Source organism: Salmo salar, chromosome 15 (genome assembly GCF_965601325.2).
Source record: "Salmo salar chromosome 15, fSalSal1, whole genome shotgun sequence".
In the NCBI taxonomy this organism is placed as follows: Eukaryota; Metazoa; Chordata; class Actinopteri; order Salmoniformes; family Salmonidae; genus Salmo; species Salmo salar.
This window is the reverse complement of record NC_138305.1, coordinates 91,179,018-91,199,535: the sequence shown is the minus strand read 5'-3', so window position 1 is coordinate 91,199,535 and position 20,518 is coordinate 91,179,018. Positions and strand designations below refer to the sequence as shown.

The 20,518-nt window shown below is 45.3% G+C and overlaps 1 protein-coding gene and 1 non-coding gene across 2 annotated transcripts; both read left to right on the top strand.

The window, feature by feature from the left end:
• Positions 1-4,445: 4,445 nt before the first annotated feature.
• Positions 4,446-20,133, top strand: LOC106572438 (membrane-associated guanylate kinase, WW and PDZ domain-containing protein 3). Its single transcript, XM_045696102.2, has 4 exons — positions 4,446-4,728; positions 7,921-8,037; positions 13,519-13,638; positions 19,781-20,133. Exons 1-4 carry the CDS (start codon positions 4,449-4,451, stop codon positions 20,125-20,127), a joined length of 864 nt encoding a protein of 287 aa, XP_045552058.2. The 5' UTR covers positions 4,446-4,448; the 3' UTR covers positions 20,128-20,133.
• Positions 10,639-10,734, top strand: trnap-ugg (transfer RNA proline (anticodon UGG)). The gene is made up of 2 exons: positions 10,639-10,678; positions 10,699-10,734. It is a non-coding gene; the product is annotated as a tRNA-Pro (tRNA).
• Positions 20,134-20,518: the final 385 nt, after the last annotated feature.

Here is a 20,518-nt window from a genome sequence, read left to right as displayed (position 1 = left end):
GATTGTGACAGTTTGTTTACTGTATTTCAGTTCAACCCACTGCCAAATACCACATACACACAAATACAGTTTCCAGGTTAGTCTGCTTCACATGTTCTAAAGGAGGGAATAGTTTAACTTGTACTGCAATTATTTTCTATCAGAGGCATGCTGTGTTCTTTACCTTTTCTCAACAGTACCTTAGATAACTTCTGTGTTAAAAACTATTTCAGGGCAATGAAATTCTGAGCTTAAAGACATGAAATCACACCTTAACACGATTGTGTGAGTGACACTGCCTTCCCTCTGTGTCTGTCTCATACTCTCTCTCTCTCACTCTCTCTCTCTCTCACTCTCTCTCTCTCTCTCTCTCTCTCTCACTCTCTCTCTCTCTCTCTCTCTCTCTCAATTCAATTTAAATTTAAGGGCTTTATTGGCATGGGAAACATATGTTTACATTGCCAAAGCAAGTGAAATAGATAATAAACAAAAGTGAAATAAGCAATACAAAATTAACAGTAAACACTATTCCAAAAGAATAGAGACATTTCAAATGTCATAGTATGTCTAAATACAGTGTTGTAATGACGTGCAAATAGTTAAAGTACAAACATAAATATAGGTTGTATTTACAATGGTGTTTGTTCTTCACCAATTGCCATTTTCTTGTGGCAACAGGTCACAAATGCTTTGATTGCACACTGTGGCATTTCACCCAGTAGACATGGGAGTTTATCAAAATTGGATTTGTTTTCAAACTCTTTGTGGGTCTGTGTAATCTGAGGAAGATATGTGTCTCTAATATGGTCATACATTTGGCAGGAGGTTAGGAAGTGTATCTCAGTTTCCACATCATTTTGTGGGCAGCGTGCACATGGCCTGTTTTCTCTTGAGAGCCAGGTCTGCCTTCGGCGGCCTTTCTCAATAGCAAGGCTATGAGCTATCTGTACATAGTCAAAGATTTCCTTAATTTTGGGACAGTCACAGTGGTCAGGTATTCTGCCACCGTGTACTCTCTGTTTAGGGCCAAATAGCATTATAGTTTGCTCTGTTTTTTGTAAATTTTTTCTAATGTATCAAGTAATTATCTTTTTGTTTTCTCATGATTTGGTTGAGTCTAATTGTGTTGCTGTCCTGGGGCTCTGTGAGGTCTGTTTGTGTTTGTGAACAGAGCCCCAGGACCAGCTTGCTTAGGGGGGCTCTTCTCCAGCTTCATCTCTCTGTAGGTGATGGCTTTGTTATGTAAGGTTTGGGAATTGCTTCCTTTTAGGTGGTTGTAGAATTGAACGTCTCTTCTCTGGATTTTGATAGTTAGCGGGTATCGGCCTAATTCTGCTCTGCATGCATTATTTGGTGTTTTACATTGTACACAGAGGATATTTTTGCAGAATTCTGCATGCAGTCTCAATTTGGTGTTTGTCCCATTTTGTAAATTCTTGGTTGGTGAGTGGACCCCAGACCTCACAACCATAAAGGTCAATTGGTTCTATAACTGATTCAAGTATTTTTTTGCCAGATCCTGGTATGTCGAATTTAATGTTCCTTTTGATGGCATAGAAGGCCCTTCTTGCCTTGTCTCTCAGATCGTTCACAGCTTTGTGGAAGTTGCCTGTGGCGCTGATGTTTAGGTCGAGGTATGTATCGTTTTTTGTGTGCTCTAGGGCAACGGTGTCTACATGGATTTTTTATTTGTGGTCCTGGCAACTAGACCTTTTTTGGAACACCATTATTTTTGTCTTACTGAGATTTACTGTCAGGGCCCAGGTTTCCAGAATCTGTGCAGAAGATCTAGGTGCTGCTGTAGGCCCTCCTAGGTTGGGGAAAGAAGCACCAGATCATCAACAAACAGACATTTGACTTCAGATTCTAGTAGGATGAGGCTGGGTGCTGCAGACTGTTCTAGTGCCCTCACCAATTCATTGATATATATGTTGTAGACATTTAACACCATAGTTCCCTCCAAACTCGTCATTAAGCTCGAGACCATGGGTCTCGACCCCGCCCTGTGCAACTGGGTCCTGGACTTCCTGACGGGCCGCCCCCAGGTGGTGAGGGTAGGTAACAACATCTCCACCCAGCTGATCCTCAACACTGGGGCCCCACAAGTGTGCGTTCTCAGCCCTCTCCTGTAATCCCTGTTCACCCATGACTGCGTGGCCATGCACGCCTCCAACTCAATCATCAAGTTTGCAGACGACACTATAGTGGTAGGATTGATTACCAACAACGACGAGATGGCCTACAGGGTGAGGGCCCTCGGAGTGTGGGGTCAGGAAAATAACCTCAATGTCAACAAAACAAAGGAGATGATCGTGGATGTCAGGAAACAGCAGAGGGAGCAGCCCCCTATCCACATCGACAGGACAGTAGTGGAGAAGGTGGAAAGTTTTAAGTTCCTCGGCGTACACATCACGGACCAACTGAAATGGTCCACCCACACAGACAGCGTGGTGAAGAAGGCGCAGCAGTGCCTCTTCAACCTCAGGAGCCTGAAGAAATTCGGCTTGTCACCAAAAACACTCACAAACTTTTACAGATGCACAATCGAAAGCATCCTGTCGGGCTGTATCACCACCGCCTGGTACGGCAACTGCTCCGCCCACAACCGTAAGGCTCTCCAGAGGGTAGTGAGGTCTGCACAACGCATCACCGGGGGCAAACTACCTGCTCTCCAGGACACCTACACCACCCGATGTCACAGGAAGGCCAAAAAGATCATCAAGGACAACAACCACCCGAGCCACTGCCTGTTCACCCCGCTATCATCCAGAAGGCGAGGTCAGTACAGGTGCATCAAAGCGGGGACCGAGAGACTGAAAAACAGCTTCTATCTCAAGGCCATCAGACTGTTAAACAGCCATCACTAACGTTGAGTGGCTGCTGCCAAAATACTGACTCATCTCTAGCCACTTTAATAATGAAAAATGTATGTAATAAATGTATCACTAGCCACTTTAAACAATGCCACTTTATATAATGTTTACATACCCTACATTACTCATCTCATATGTATATACTGTACTCTATACCATCTACTGTATCTTGCCTATGCCGTTCGGCCATCGCTTATTCATATATTTTTATGTACATTTACATTTACATTTACATTTGAGTCATTTAGCAGACGCTCTTATCCAGAGCGACTTACAGTAGTATACATATTCTTATTGATTCCTTTACACTTGTGTGTATAAGGTAGTTGTTGTGAAATTGTTAGGTTAGATTACTTGTTAGATATTACTGCATAGGTCGGAACTAGAAGCACAAGCATTTCACTACACTCGCATTAACATCTGCTAACCATGTATATGTGACAAATACAATTTGATTTGATTTGATTTGTTGAAGAGGGTGGGGCTTAAGCTGCATCCCTGTCTCACCCCCTGACCCTGTGGAAAGAAATATATGTTTTTTTGCCAATTTTAACTGCACACATGTTGTTTATGTACATGGATTTTATAATGTTGTATGTTTTTCCCCCCAACACCACTTTCCATCAATTTGTATAGCAGACTCTCATTCCAAATATGGTCGAAAGATTTTTGGAAATCAACAAAGCATGAGAAGACTTTGTCTTTGTTTTGGTTAGTTTGTCAATTAGGGTGTGCAGGGTGAAAACCTGGTCTGTCGTACGGTAATTTGGTAAAAACCAATTTGACATTTGCTCAGTACATTGTTTTTGCTGAGGAAATGTACGAGTCTGCTGTTAATGATAATGCAGAGGATTTTTCCAATGTTGCTGTTGACGCATATCCAACGATAGTTATTGGGGTCAAATTAGTCTCCACTGTTGTGGATTGGGGTGATCAGTCCTTGGTTCTAAATATTGGGGAAGATGCCAGAGCTAAGGATGATGTTAAAGAGTTTTAGTATAGCCAATTGGAATTTGTGGTCTGTATATTTTATCATTTAATTTAGGATACCATCAACCCCACAGTGGTTTTTGGGTTGGAGGGTTTGTATTTTGTCCTGTAGTTCATTCAGTGTAATTGGAGAATCCAGTGGGTTCTGGTAGTCTTTAATAGTTGATTCTAAGATTTGTATTTGATCATGTATATGTTTTTGCTATTTGTTCTTTGTTATAGAGCCAAAAAGACTGGAGAAGTGGTTTATCCATTCATCTCTGTTTTGGATAGATAACTCTTTGTTTTGTTGTTTGTTTAGAGTTTTCCAATTTTCCCAGAAGTGGTTAGATTCTATGGATTCTTCAACTACATTTAGCTGATTTCTGACATGCTGTTCCTTCTTTTTCCGTAGTGTATTTCTGTATTGTTTTACTGATTCACCATAGTGAAGGCATAGGCTCAGTGGATAGGTTTCTCAATTTCTTTCTTAGGTTTTTTTCCATTCTTCATCAAGCCATTTGTCATTGTTGTTAATTTTCTTAGGTTGTCTGCTTGAAATGTTTAGATCTCTCTCTCATCCTGCCCACCCCCCCTTCGCCCTCTCCCCTCCTCAGCTCATTTGCCATGTCTAAGGCAGCCGCGAGGAAGCTGCACTGGCACTCCAAGGTCCAGGATAGCTTCATCCCCCTGGTTGGTTCCTCGGGGGATCTGGGCGTGGCAGTGGGCGGTGGAGCCGACTATGGAGAGTTCCCATTCGTCACAGCAGCCCCTGGAGGCGGGCTCACAGTGGGCGACGTAATCCTTGAGATTGGGGGAACCCCTGTGTTAGGGATGACACTAGGAGATGTCCGGGGAGTCCTTCACTCCTGCCTCCATCCCATCCGCATCAAGACCGTCTCACCAGGTGCTGTAAGGCTCAGTGTGGTAACTTACTCCTTGGTCTGGGGACACATTGTGAATGCTGCTGCTTCCTCTATCTCTTAAACCGATTTAACCAAATTGAGTTATAGACTTTGTCTGAGGGGGAATTGTTTTTTCATGTCTGTTGCATATTCAAACATCTTATACAGTACATGTATAACAGCATTGTAAACCTCAACTCCTCCTTCACATGACAACACTATGGGATTGGTCACACTGCATTGCTCAGGCAACTCATAGAATAACACTTTACCCAAGTGGTTGTCCAAACATTGCTGAATAATCACTGTTACTGAAAAAACTAACTTGACACACTTTTAACATTCTGGTGTTGAAGTTCCTTTCAATTTGCCCGGAGATCACAAAACATTGGGTCTGAGTTTGGCCCTGGGAGGGAAGTGTTATAATTCCCGATGACACATGATAGAGTCCAGAGAGGGCTGTGTGCATGTGACGATACAGTTGTCTGTCACCCTGGAGGAGCCTTGATATTTATAGGGGGGGGATGTCTTTGTTAGGTCTGAACAGAGCAATATGTCACCGCTATATCACCTGACCGAGGCTCCCCCATGGCCTTGCTGGGGTAGATTAACGTCTGAATCGCCAGCAGTACTGTAAATGGGGCCCTTTACTCCTGGTCCCTATGCCACTGGTATATCCATAATCATTCTGTGAGCCAGGCAGCCAGGTAAACCTCTCTCCCTGGGTATTCTGACTGCATGAACTGTGGACAGTGATGGATGGGCTGAGCTGTATGGTGCTGCTGTACTGCCTGTACTGTAGGACTACTCCTCCTCCCCCTTCCCCTCCTCCTCTCCCTCCTCCCACTCCTCCTCCCCATCCTTTCCCACTATTCCTCCTCCCCCTTCCCCTCCTCCTCTCCCTCCTCCCCATCCTTTCCCACTATTCCTCCTCCCCCTTCCCCTCCTCCTCTCCCTCCTCCCACTCCTCCTCCCCATCCTTTCCCACTATTCCTCCTCCCCCTTCCCCTCCTCCTCTCCCTCCTCCCACTCCTCCTCCCCATCCTTTCCCACTATTCCTCCTCCCCCTTCCCCTCCTCCTCTCCCTCCTCCCACTCCTCCTCCCCATCCTTTGCCACTATTCCTCCTCCACCTTCTCCTCCACAGTTCACGCCATCAGGGACTCCATTCTGTTGTCAGGCTTTATAACACTAATGATATGATGTGAGAGTGTCACGATTCCCACCGACGGTGGCGCCCTCTCCTGCTCGGGTGGCGCTCGGCGGTCGTCGTCACCGGTCTATTAGCTGCCACCGATTCCCTTTGCTTTTCCCTTTTTTTTATTTTACACACCTGTAGTAAATTAGCCATTAGAAGGGCTATTTAGGTTAGCTGGCCCGCTCCTTTTCGTGCGGGATTAATTGTTGTTTCCGACTGTCTTGTTCATGTTCGGCTTGGCATTGTCACACTTTATTTATTCCCCTGTGTTTGGGAACTTTGATTTTCTTTCTCAAAGTGTTATTAAAAGAACAACACTCCCTGTGCTCGTTGCTTCCTGCGCCTCATTCCTAATCACGACTACCAACGCCGTTACAGAGAGTAAATAAGTGTGGTAAATGATCCCTCCATTGTGACACAAGAGGATTAAAGGTACCAACACTGTTAATGTTTTTGACAGACAGACACATAATTACGGTTTATGACAACCTTGAGAGCAGAAGTACAGTGTAGGGAAACACTTTGTGGTGATGCATTGGTCATGGATGTTCATCATATGTGTTTTTGTCTAGGGCATTCTGTTGTTTCTGTGAAAACAACATGGCAATTTGAAAGCAAGCACTCTAGTTCATTTTACTTACAGTCTATGCCACATCATTAGTCTGATGTATTTTTTATATTCATAATAAAGCACAATGCTGGACAGCTGTTACACAATGCCAGTAAAAGCCTCTCATTATTACTCCCAGAAAGCTGCACGTCATACTGACCATATGTGGCGGGTCATGCGTGTGTGTAGGAGACTGCCTATGCTAATAACGTTTTATTACAGTGATGTTTTAATATCATATCATACTCATATCTGGGCCAGGCTAGATTCCAGGGGGTGGGGAGCAGCAGCAGCAGGAGCAGGGGGGTCGTCCGTCAGTGTGACAAGCAGGAAGACGTATTCAGGCCATCCATAACACCAACTGACCTGTCATCAGAGGCCATAAAGCACTTGAGATGAAATGAATAGATCAGAGAGTGGAATAAGTGCCTGACCATTAGCCCAGCCTGCTGTGTGACAGCACCACACTGTTGTGTTTTATAGCACTGCCTCTGTGTTATTACTTTATGCATGAGAGGCTGGGAAATGCCATATTATGTACTCTGGATGGCTGATCAAGTGTTTAGAAGGAAATGTACACTCTTAGTGTCACGACTTCTGCTGAAGTCGACGCCTCTCCTTGTTCGGGCGGTGCTCGGCGGTCGACGTCACCGGTCTTCTAGCCATCATTGATCAATTTTTCATTTTCCATTGGTTTTGTCTTGTCTTCCTACACGCCTGGTTCCAATCCCATTCATTACATGTTGCGTATTTAACCCTCTGTTTCTCCTCATGTCCTTGTCAGAGATTGTTTGTGCATATGCTCGTGTATTATGGATTGGTGCGCGAAGGGTTCTTGTACCCACTTTTATTTATTAGGTACTTTGGTTTTGGAGTTTTAGCAACGTTATTAAAATACTCCATTTATACCAAGTTTGATTCTCCTGCACCTGACTTCCCTGCCACCTACACACACGACATTACACTTAGAAAAAAGTAGTCATAAAGGGTACTTTGGCTGTCCCCATAAAATAACCCTTTTTGGTTTCACGTAGAAACCCTTTTTGGTTCCATGTAGAACCCTCTGTGGAAAGGGTCCTACATGTTAGGTTCCCTTTAGGTTCTAGATACAGTAGCAAATGTTTTTCTAGGAGTGTATTGTGTTTTAGATAGGGGTAGGAATGATATAAGAGGAGATTAAACCTACTGTAGCGATACAGTCTCATTTCTATTTGGGAATGTTAGCTTGGGCTGTCACTCCCTTTTTGACGGGGTATACAAATATTTAGACATTTCGTCAGTTTTTGACTGTTGAGCTAATATTGCAATTTCTTTCTGTACGTCTTCGTCTCCTTCCGCTTCTCTCTCCCCCCTCTTTCTTTTTCTCTCTCCTCTCTCTCCCTCTCAGGCTCTGTATTGTGTAAGGACCTCAGGTTGTATCTGAGTAAGTGTTTTACTCCAGGATCCATGGACAGCCAGCTTCAGCAGGTCATCCGGGAGAACCTCTACCTCAGAGCAGTGCCATGTAAGTCCCATGTTGCTGTGCTCTCTACCTCTCTCTCTAGCTGTGTTCTCTCTCTCTAGCTGTGCTCTCTCTCTCTCTATGCTCTCTCTCTCTCTCTCTCTCCTCTCTCTCTAGCTGTGCTGTCTACCTCTCTCTCTCTAGTTGTGCTGTCTACCTCTCCTTCTAGCTGTGCTGTCTACCTCTCCTTCTAGCTGTGCTCTCTACCGCTCCCTCTAGCTGTGCTCTCTACCTCTCCCTCTAGCTGTGCTCTCTACCTCTCCCTCTCCCTCTCCCTCTCCCTCTCCCTCTCCCTCTCCCTCTAGCTGTGCTCTCTACCTCTCCCTCTACCTCTCCCTGTAGGTGTGCCCCGTCACGGTCCCCTGTTGCTGCAACCTGCAAGTCCCCTTTAAGTCCCTTGCAGCTCTGCCTTCTAAATCCACTGGGACTCTAATAGCTGTGCTCCTGTATGTGTACCTTGTAAGCCCCCTGTAGCTGAAACATGTCATTCCATTATAGGTTTCCATTTCATAATGGAAATAGGAATTAGTATCTTGATGCTCATTACCTATGCTGGACATCACGTCTCAACATTTCATCACTTCAACAAGTTCCTTATCTAACACATTCATTTTGATTTAGACCTGCATGGCTGTCACCATGAGAACCGTGTTAATTGGTGTGCAATCACAATCAGAGCCCGGGGAAGCTGTTTTTGCCACATCTCTGTGACAATGTATGCAAATGGTAGATGTGTTGAGTAGATTTTAAAATGTAGTTGTTACCCTGGCTTCATCAGCCAACCATTACAAGTTTAGGTGATAGGAGGAGTATTCCCTAGAACATTTCCATGGCTACTGTCTGTATGGTTTAGAATACTCTCCGGCCTGTATCGGTGCCTTTTTCTGTCATTATGCTATTTCACAGAGACATATGTCTGGTCTCTCCTTCTTCTTTGGTAACATATTCCCTTTTCTCTTTATTTCAGATGTGTTTTAATCTATTTTTACACTTAAAGTTATCCAAAACATTTGTCAAAGTCTCTTGGGTATATAGTATAGAGCATCTGTTTCTGTCTTAATAATCCATTCGCTAAGGGCCTGAATGATGTCACAGTGAGAGTGGACTGGAAAGGACTATGGTGTGGATTTCTGTGAAGTGACTGGTGTAATATCTGTCTGATAGGTTTGGCTTGTGTCATGTTGTCTCTCTTACACAGTCATTAGTCTGTCTGGCTGGGCACAGACCACCCTGGCCGGCCGTAGCCTGGCCAGCCCAGCAGCGATGGGGAGTTTGATGCTAATCTCTCGTTTAGCCAGGAAGTAGGTCATGTGGAACAGTCTGCCAGACCAGTCAGCCCTTCGACTACGTGTCGCTCTGATCCGTTGAAAGAGCAAGACGCAGGTCACTCCCAAGAATACGTAAGAAAACAAGACATTCTGTGCTTTTGAGCTTTGAACAACGTGACATAAAAAATACACATTAAACAGGCACACATTCTCCAAGCCATTTTACATAACAATTCCATTTATCCAGTTTCTAATTAGCTAGATGGGGGTGGAGGATGGTGGATCAGTTTGATCCTAGTCTATACATTTTTAGCATCTGTACTATAAATATACTCAGCATTTATGGTGGTAGAGTCATGTGGCGATAGACTTGTGACACAACTTCCTGCCTGGCTCTAAGTTGGAGTGACAGCGAGGCAGCAAGCTCAGCCTGTGGCTGTGTAATCCTCTGATCTGCAGGAGATGGATGACACAGTACGATGTTGCTGCTGCTCTCTCTCCTATAGGCTAATGACACAGACAAACATTGGAACAACGTTTAAACCCGTCCAAGTTTGCCCACGTGCAAAAACACAAGTAAGCAAGTCAACGCAACTGACTCTATTTTATTGGACCTTATACCTCCCATGCTTGGTTTGAGACGTAGTGGTATTGTTTTTCATGGTGGAAGAATACATAGTGCTTATGACTAAAACTTCAGCCTAAGGAGTAGAGTGCAACAGTCGCTCAGTGTCACCCCCTTCAGGAGCTGTGTTGCTCCTGACATTACGTTATTTATACTAACTTAAAACTGTTGAGTTAAATGAAGCTAAATACCAACTGTAGATCACAGAATGGAGTGAATGGTGAGTAAATGTAGTCAACAGTGACCTTATAGTGTGAAGTCACATCATATTATATTCAAATTTGATGTATTGCCTTTTCAAATAAGTATTACATGTTTGGAATACTTTTTTGAAAGATATGTTTAACAAATGTGTTAATTTCTATTTGAACAGTGAAGTGAGTGTGCATAGCATCACTGTATTTAATTTTGTTCATAGGGGACCTGAACATTTATTGATTTTGATTTTGATTTGCACTTCTCACCATTTAAAACACACTGTGTACTCTACTGTACTCTGCATTCTGTTGCCACTGGCAAGGAAAATGTTTACTAAGTGACTTTCATAAGAGCAGGGCAATGCTCTTATGAAATGCTGAACAGAATTAAGTAAACACAGGTCATTTATCAATAATTTAGCGGCAGAATTAAATGAAAAGCAGGCGTGTGGTTGTGTCGGGGGAAGGGCGGGCAGTAGATAGCTGGCTACCTAATGTCTCTATGGGTTGTTATGGCTTCCCTGTGGCTCAGTTGGTAGAGCATGGTGTTTGGAATGCCAGCATGGTGTGTGCAACGCCAGGGTTGTGGGTTCGATTCCCACGGGGGCCAGTACAATTTATTTATTTTTTTATGTATCAAATGTATGCATTCACTACTGTAAGTCGCTCTGGATAAGAGCGTCTGCTAAATGACTAAAATTTAAATGTATAAATGACACACACACAACGTTATCATTATTCATTTGGGAACTAGATACTGTATGATGCGCTCTTCTAGGAACTGTTTGTACATATGCCTTTATCCTCCCACCCCGCCCCTAGAGGCATCATCAGTGCATTGGTATATGGTATCTGCCCTTGACTTTACATAGGATGATTCAAAGTCAGGGAAGACCTCCATGAATTCTAAATGACTCAGAGATGGGAAAAAAAGCACTTGTACTGGATTATTTACATTATTTTCCATTTGGTTACGTGATGTCCAGTTCTGGGGTTGATCATGGCCTGTCTTTGACTGACAGTTGTGTCTTGGTGTTTAATTACCCCTCTACTAACACTCCTGCTATCTCTCTCCCTCCCTCTGTCTGTCTGCCTGGCCCAGTGGGATCAGTGGGGGGGCCTGAAGGGAGACGCATGGAGGAATATGTCAATAATCCCAGCTATCTCCTGCTGACTTGTCATATATATCTCAGAGAAGGGCATGGGTAATGATTCCCAGCCCCATCCTTCACACACACACGCATGCACACATGCACACGCAGGCACACACGCACACACACGCATGCACGCACGTACACACACTTTTGCTATCAGATTTGCTATCAGAAATTTTCATTACAGACAGAGCCTCATCTTCTGTTGCTGATTGGGACCTATTAACAGGCTCTCAGGGTATAAAAAGGATAGGTGTGTGTGTGAGTGTGTGATCTGTGTGTGTGAGTGTGTGCGTCCGTGTGCTCTCTCCTGCCTGTGTGTGTCATTGTAGTGTGGAGTGCTGTGCCCTCCCTGATGGTGAGACGGCAGTGCATTAATCATATGTTTTATGGAGTAACTGGGTTTGTCCTCCTACTGGCCCCACACTGCCATGTGTGTTCCTCCAGGAGAAGGAGAAGGACAAGGATTTGACCTTCGCTTGCTGTTTGGACAGTACCGACGTGTGGGTACAGTACTGGGGAAGCCAAACCAGGAAAAAAAGCTATATTAAAAACGGTGTTAATTGCGTTGTTTGTTCTATAATCTGTCAGTTCATATGCCTTGCCACCGTGATATATAGGCCTAAAGGCCGAGACAATAAGAAGACACAGTGGTAGAATAAATTCAATCATACCTTTGTTTCATCACAAAACCGGAGAGCAACATCTGTCCACAAAGCATATTGCATGTAACAAACAGTTACATGACCTACAGCATGGTCAAGCAAGTTAATGTTTACGACATTTTTGGACTACTAAACAACATTCATTTAGAACCACAGAGTTACAGCAAGTCGCAAAGAAAACAGGAGCTTCCTCCACTATTCCAGAAGCATTTCAACTTCAACATTTCAACATCATTAAATCACGTATGCTTAGTCTAATACAGTGACAATTAAAATACACCAAAAACAATTTAGTCCAATCAACTTAAGCTAAATATGATCTGTCTCTCCATGGTAGACTACTGATTCTGTGTGTGTGTGTGTGTGTGTGTGTGTGTGTGTGCGTGCGTGCGTGCGTGCAAGTAGAAAAAACATGTTGACTCACCTTCCTCTTCTCGTTAATGTTGCTGAAACGGTCTATGACTCTGCCATACAGTAGGCTACATGCTTTCAGTTTTTGTTGTCCTGACTAAAATGCTTGCTCGCTAGCCTAACTTCCTTTCGTGGGCAACGATGAGCTAGCTAGTTAATAACATCAGCCTACTACATCAAGCTACATATTGAACTTCTATCCTCTCAGGCCAGAGGCACAAAGTATGAATTTATGGTTGAATCAGAATCTCTGTTATAATCATTGGCCAGTACGGATTATTAAGTAAAACCTCAAATCCAGATCCCTATCTCCGTCCATGGCTAATTTAGGAAAGGGCCAATTTTGCTAGCTAGCCACCGGAGGACAACAGAATGAGATGCAACAATTCGTTTTTTCTGTAAATTACGTTTGGCTTTTGTTGTGATGTGATTGGTGTAAATCCAAACTAGCTTTCCTTTTTTTGAGCTCCAAGACCATTCGCAGTTGAGCTCACTCAGTTTAGCTCAATGTTGATTGGTTATTATTTTATATATTTTTTTATCAAGGGAGGCCAAATGCCCGCTAGCTTCCCTTGCATTCAATGCTACAGGCAGCAACAATATTATACTATTTTTGACTTGACAGCATCAGATAGATGGGTTACACATACAGAGACAGAGGGGCACTGTTTTGCTCGCTCGGATGCTTTCTCCAGTGAGATACTGTACATTCAGCCTCTTGTGAAATGAAGGAAAATTCTGAAACATAGTGAGATGAAACATAAATTATACAGTATATATATTTTTTAATGCATTGGTCAATCTTTTGGGGAAGCCTGGTTTCGCTTGGCATCCATGAATACATGCCACTGTGTTTGGAAAGGAATCATTTCGGACAGATTAGAAAGGTTTACAAGCAAATTGCACACATGCTGACAAGTAACATGCAACTCACAAATAAGCGTTCATTTAATAATGAACCTACCTCCCTTTCATCTTTATAAAAGAATATGAAATGCTGGAGTCTACATATCCTAGTTGCAAATGCTATATACAGTATCAGTTTCAATACTTTGTTTAATTTCATTAGGAGTATATTAATGTATTAGGTTGTAACAGTGAACTGTGGAGACAGACTGGGATGTGTAACGCTCTGTTTGTCTGGATTCATCTGCCCCTCTCCAGGCACGACCAGACTGCCCCGTGATGGGGAGATATCTGGGGTGGACTACAACTTTGTCTCCATAGAAGAGTTCTTCTCTCTGGAGGAGTCAGCAGCGCTGCTGGAGAGCGGCAAATTCAAAGGTGAGCAGAGAAGAGGCCCAGGTTGGTATTCATTCACTCAGTCATCTCTCTCTGGCCTCAAATGCATTGTCATTTCACATACATTCTTTCGTGATCAATGCACTATAAGTTGTATACTGTATATTGCAGATAGATAATGATGATAGTTTATTTACAGTATAGGGTTAGAGTACTAACCCACAACCCACAAACCAATACACACAGCCTCACTTACCAGGCAGTCTCATGGCTGGTGAATGTCACTCATACAAATCAAATTAAATGTTATTCATCACATGCTTCGTAAACAAGTGTAGACTAACAGTGAAATTGTTACTTAGGGCCCTTCCCAACAATGTAGAGAGAAAAATAGAAAAAGAATAACACAAGGAATAAGTATACAATGAGTAACGATAACTTGGCTATATACACGGGGTACCAGTACCAAGTCGATGTTCAGGGGTACGAGGTAATTGAGGTAGATAAAAAATAAACGTCCCTTTTTCAGGACCCTGTCTTTCAAAGATAATTCGTAAAAATCAAAATAACTTTACAGATCTTCATTGTAAGGGGTTTAAACACTGTTTCCCATGCTTGTTCAATGAACCATAAACAATTAATGAAAATGCACCTGTGGAACGGTCGTTAAGACACTAACAGCTTACAGACAGTAGGCAATTAAGGTCACAGTTATGAAAACTTAGGACACTAAAGAGGCCTTTCTACTGACTCTGAAAAACACCAAAAGAAAGATACCCAGGGTCCCTGCTCATCTGCATGAACGTGCCTTAGGCATGCTGCAAGGAGGCATGAGGACTGCAGATGTGGCCAGGGAAATAAATTGCAATGTCCGTACTGTGAGATGCCTAAGACGGCGCTACAAGGAGACAGGACGGACAGCTGATCGTCCTCGCAGTGGCAGACCACATGTAACAACATCTGCACAGGATCGGTACATCCGAACATCACACCTGCGAGATAGGTACAGGATGGCATCAACAACTGCCCGAGTTACACCAGGAACGCACAATCCCTCCATCAGTGCTCAGACTGTCCGCAATAGGCTGAGAGAGGCTGGACTGAGGGCTTGTAGGCCTGTTGTAAGGCAGGTCCTCACCAGACATCACCGGCAACAACATCGCCTATGGGCACAAACCCACTGTCGCTGGACCAGACAGGACTGGCAAAAAGTGCTCTTCACTGACGAGTCGCGGTTTTGTCTCACCAGGGGTGATGGTCGGATTCGCGTTCATCGTCAAAGGAATAAGCGTTACACCCCGAGGCCTGTACTCTGGAGCGGGATCGATTTGGAGGTGGAGGGTCCGTCATGGTCAGGGGCTGTGTGTCACAGCATCATCGGACTGAGCTTGTTGTCATTGCAGGCAATCTCAACGCTGTGCGTTACAGGGAAGACATCCTCCTCCCTCATGTGGTACCCTTCCTGCAGGCTCATCCTGACATGACCCTCCAGCATGACCAATGCCACCAGCCATACTGCTCGTTCTGTGCGTGATTTCCTGCGAGACAGGAATGTCAGTGTACTGCCATGGCCAGCGAAGAGCCCGGATCTCAATCTCATTGAGCACGTCTGGGACCTGTTGGATTGGAGGGCTAGGGCCATTCCCCCCAGAAATGTCCGGGAACTTGCAGGTGCCTTGGTGGAAGAGTGGGGTAACATCTCACAGCAAGAACTGGAAAATCTGGTACAGTCCATGAGGAGGAGATGCACTGCAGTACTTAATGCAGCTGGTGGCCACACCAGATACTGACTGTTACTTTTGATTTTGACCCCTCCCTTTGTTCAGGACACACTCCGGGCAGCCGAGTGGAAATGGAGGAAAACTAGCCTCCCTGCGGACCTGGCATCTTTTCACTCCCTCCTCTCCACATTTTCTTCCTCTGTTTCTGCTGCTAAAGCCACTTTCTACCACTCTAAATTCCAAGCATCTGCCTCTAACCCTAGGGACCTCTTTGCCACCTTCTCCTCCCTCCTGAATCCTCCTCCCCCTCCCCCCCTCTTCCCTCTCTGCGGATGACTTTGTCAACCATTTTGAAAAGAAGGTTGACGACATCCGATCCTCGTTTGTTAAGTCAAACGACACCGCTGGTCCTGCTCACATTGCCCTACCCTATGCTTTGACCTCTTTCTCCCCTCTCTCTGCAGATGAAATCTTGCGACTTGTGCCGCCCAACAACCTGCCCGCTTGACCCTATCCCCTCCTCTCTTCTCCAGACCATTTCCGGAGACCTTCTCCCTTACCTCACCTCGCTCATCAACTCATCCTTGACCGTTGGTTACGTCCCTTCCGTCTTCAAGAGAGCGAGAGTTGCACCCCTTCTCAAAAAACCTACACTCGATCCCTCCGATGTCAACAACTACAGACCAGTATCCCTTCTTTCTTCCCTCTCCAAAACTCTTGAGCGTGCCGTCCTTGGCCAGCTCTTTTGCTATCTCTCTCAGAATTACCTTCTTGATCCAAATCAGTCAGGTTTCAAGACTGGTCATTCAACTGAGACTTCTCTTCTCTGTGTCACGGAGGCTCTCCGCACTGCTAAAGCAAACTCTCTCTCCTCTGCTCTCATTATTCTAGACCTATCTGCTGCCTTTGATACTGTGAACCATCAGATCCTCCTCTCCACCCTCTCCGAGTTGGGCATCTCCGGCGCGGCTCACTCTTGGATTGCGTCCTACCTGACAGGTCGCTCCTACCAGGTGGCATGGCGAGTGAATGAGCCCTGGTGTCCCCCAGGGCTCAGTTCTAGGCCCTCTCCTATTCTCGCTATACACCAAGTCATTTGGCTCTGTCATATCCTCACATGGTCTCTCCTATCATTGCTACGCAGACGACACACAATTAATCTTCTCCTTTCCCCCTTCTGATAACCAGGTGGCGAATCGCATCTCTGCATGTCTGGCAGACATATCAGTGTGGATGACGGATCACCACCTCAAGCTGAACCTCGGCAAGACGGAGCTGCTCTTCCTCCCGGGGAAGGACTGCCCGTTCCATGATCTCGCCATCACGGTTGACAACTCCATTGTGTCCTCCTCCCAGAGTGCTAAGAGCCTTGGCGTGACCCTGGACAACACCCTGTCATTCTCCGCTAACATCAAGGCGGTGACCCGATCCTGTAGGTTCATGCTCTACAACATTCTCAGAGTACGACCCTTCCTCACACAGGAAGCGGCGCAGGTCCTAATCCAGGCACTTGTCATCTCCCGTCTGGATTACTGCAACTCGCTGTTGGCGGGGCTCCCTGCCTGTGCCATCAAACCCCTACAACTCATCCAGAACGCCGCAGCCCGTCTGGTGTTCAACCTTCCCAAGTTCTCTCACGTCACCCCGCTCCTCCGCACACTCCACTGGCTTCCAGTTGAAGCTCGCATCTGCTACAAGACCATGGTGCTTGCCTACGGAGCTGTGAGGGGAACGGCAACTCCGTACCTTTAGGCTCTGATCAGTCCCTACACCCAAAGAAGGGCACTGCGTTCATCCACCTCTGGCCTGCTCGCCTCCCTACCTCTGCGGAAGCACAGTTCCCGCTCAGCCCAGTCAAAACTGTTCGCTGCTCTGGCACCCCAATGGTGGAATAAGCGCCCTCACGACGCCAGGACAGCGGAGTCAATCACCACCTTCCGGAGACACCTGAAACCCCACCTCTTTAAGGAATACCTGGGATAGGATTAAGTAATCCTTCTAACCCCCAATTTGTAAGTCGCTCTGGATAAGAGCATCTGCTAAATGACGTAAATGTAATGTAAATGTCTGTTAGTCACATGTCTGTGGAACTTGTTCAGTTTAGTCTCAGTTGTTGAATCTTGTTATGTTCATACAAATATTTACAGATGTTAAGTTTGCTGAAAATAAACGCAGTTGACAGTGAGAGGACGTTCTTTTTTTGCTGAGTTTATGTACATATAGGTAGGGGTAAAGTGACTAGGCAACAGGATAGATGATAAAAAGTAGCAGCGGTGTATTTGATGAGTCAAAAGAGTTAGTGCAAAAAGGGTCAATCTAGATAGTCCGGGTAGCTCTTTGGTTAACTATTTAGTAGTCTTATGGCTTGGAGGTGGAAGCTGTTTAGGGTCCTGTTGGTTCCAGTCTTGGTGCATCGGTACCGCTTTCTGTGCGGTAGCAGAGAGAACAGTCTATGACTTGGGGGCTGGAGTCTTTGACAATTTTTAGGGCCTTCCTCTGACCCCATCTGGTATAGAGGTCCTGGATGGCAGGGAGCTAGAGCCCAGTGATGAACTGGGTCGTACGCAGTACCCTCTGTAGCGCCTTGCTGTTGGATGCCAAGAGTTGCCATACCAAGCGGTGATGCAGCCAATCAACATGCTCTCAATGCTGCAGCTGTACAACTGTTTGAGGATCTGTGGGCCCATGCCAAATCTTTTCAGCCTCATGACTGTGATGGTGTGTGTGGATCATGTTAATTCTTTAGTGATGTGGACACCAAGGAATTTGAAGCTCTAGACCCGCTCCACTACAGCCTCACTGCTCATTGATTGTCTGTATTGTTATTGTAATTGTTTTTAATAACCTGCCCAGGGACTGCGGTTGAAAATTAGCTGGCTGGCTAAAACCGCCACTTTTACTGAAACGTTGATTCATGTGTACTGTCCCTGTAAAAATACAAATAAACTCAAACTCAAACTTGTCGATGTGGATGGGGGCGTGCTTGGCCCTCCATTTCCTGTAGTCCACGATCAGTTCCTTTGTTTTGCCCACGTTGAGGGAGAGGTTGTTGTCCTACCACGACACTGTCAGGTCACTGACATCCTCTTTATAGGCAGTCTCCTCGTTATCGGTGATCAGGCCTACCACTGCCTTGTCGTCAGCAAACTTAACGATGGTGTTGGAGTCATGTGCGGCCACGCGGTCGTAGGTGAACAGGGAGTACAGGAGGGGACTAAGCACGCATCCCTGAGGGGCCCCGTGTTGAGGGTCAACACGAGGGTCAACACGGGGTGTGTTGTTGCTTACCCTCACTACCTGGAGGAAGCCTGTCAGGAAGTCCAGGATCCAGTTGCAGAGGGAGGTGTTCAGTCCCAGGGTCCTGAGCTTAGTGATGAGCTTGGTGTCAATGAACAGCATTATCACATACTGTAGATGTTCATCTTGTCCAGGTGGGAGAGGGTAGTGTGGAGTGCAATAGAGATTTCGTCATCCGTTGATCTGTTAGGGCGGTTTGCGAATTGGAGTGGGTCCAGGGTGTCTGGGATGATGGTGTTGATGTGAGCCATGACCAGCCTTTCAAAGCATTTCATTGCACCGATGTGAGTGCTGCGGGGCAATAGTCATTTAGACAGGTTACCTTGTAATTCTTGGGCACAGGGACTATGGTGGTCTGCTTGAAACATGCACATATTACAGACGGTGTCAGGGAGAGGTTGAAAATGTCAGTGAAGACACCCGCGAGCTGGTCAGTGCATGCTCTTAGTACGCGTCCTGGTAATCTGTCTGGCCACGCGGACTTGTGAATGTTAACCTGTTAAAGGTAAAGGTCTTACTCAGGAGAGAGATATCACACAGTCTTCCGGAACTGCTGGTGCTCTCATGCATGGTAGATAGAAACATTTTCTCAGAGGTAGCCTTATTATTTCCATGTAGTTAATGACACCAGGTCTTGAACAGGTCTCAGTCTCTCCACCCCAGGAGGGTTAGAGTTGGACTGCTTTCTCTGATTAAAAAGACACCCCCCGAGTACAACAGCAATCTAATGTTTCCCCTTATCTCCTTACCCTGATCTGACTGCATGAGCTGGAGGAATACATTTAAGTAATTTGATTTGTATTATAGCTACCACAACAGAAGGATAGAATTGAAGGGGAAAATAGAGTAGACTTTACTGATCCTAAGGGTGGATGATAATCTATGTGATATATGCACTGCACTGGAACACTTCCATCATAATATTTAGGATTGACTGTATTTTCTATATTTCGTATAATGATAGCCTTTTCAGATGTGTGTTTGGGATCTCCATCTCTACGCTGAATTGCTTTACCTCTTACCCTTTTCGCAATCATATTTTTTCTTTCTCTTTTCCACATTCTTTCTTGGCACCAAGGACCAACAGTACAAATATGATTCTAACAATAACGTTGTGGCTTATTCACTCACTTTCTCTTACACCTCCTCCTCCTGCTCTCTCTCAGGGAACTACTACGGCACCCCACGGCCAGTACACATCGGTCCAGAGAGCCCTCCCATCACCTACCAGGAACACTGCAACCTGCTTCGGAACTTCCGGACACGCAGCAAGTCGCTTAGCAACCTGGAGAAAGCAACAGAGGAAGAGGAGAATAGCGAGGAGGTCTCTGGCCTGTCAGGCAGGTTTACCAAAGACAGGCCGCTCCCCCGTAAGACTATATGGGTGACCAATTTACTACAGTCATATATAGTGTTAATACGTGTTAGTAGTAGCAGTCATAGTAAGCATAGTGTAAGTAGTAGTAGTAACAGTAGTTGTAGTAAATTGTTTAAATTTGAAACCTTTTTGTGATTTTAAGTTTTCAAAATGTGTGCCAGGTATGGTGGCCTGCAGCTACTGTAAAGACTGTAAATACTGCATTGTCCTTCTGTACCTCAGAGTCTTTGATGGCCAAATTAATCAATGATTAGCATGATTAGTATGCTCCTGGCTCTATGTGGGGCTGTGGCCACATCGATCGCTGGACTTGCTCCAGAGGAGGGTCAAGCTGACCAAAGGAAGGCTGTGTGGCAGGCAGGGAACAGGGAGTTGTCTATGTTCCTGACCTGTGCTGCTGAGTCTTCTATCGCCTGGCTATGTGGTGCTGAACGGAGTGTTGGCTGGGCTGGCTCTGACTGCAGCTCTGGTTATGCAGCAGGCCACATCCTCCCACGCTTAGTACATTCTAAAGGACAGGAGGGTT

Coding starts and splice junctions, on each gene's coding strand:
- LOC106572438 (XM_045696102.2), top strand. CDS start 4,449: ATGTCTAAGGCAGCCGCGAGGAAGCTGCACTGGCACTCCAAGGTCCAG. Junction 4,729..7,920: donor CATCAAGACCGTCTCACCAG/GTGCTGTAAGGC, acceptor TCTCCCTCTCAG/GCTCTGTATTGTGTAAGGAC. Junction 13,639..19,780: donor GGAGAGCGGCAAATTCAAAG/GTGAGCAGAGAA, acceptor GCTCTCTCTCAG/GGAACTACTACGGCACCCCA.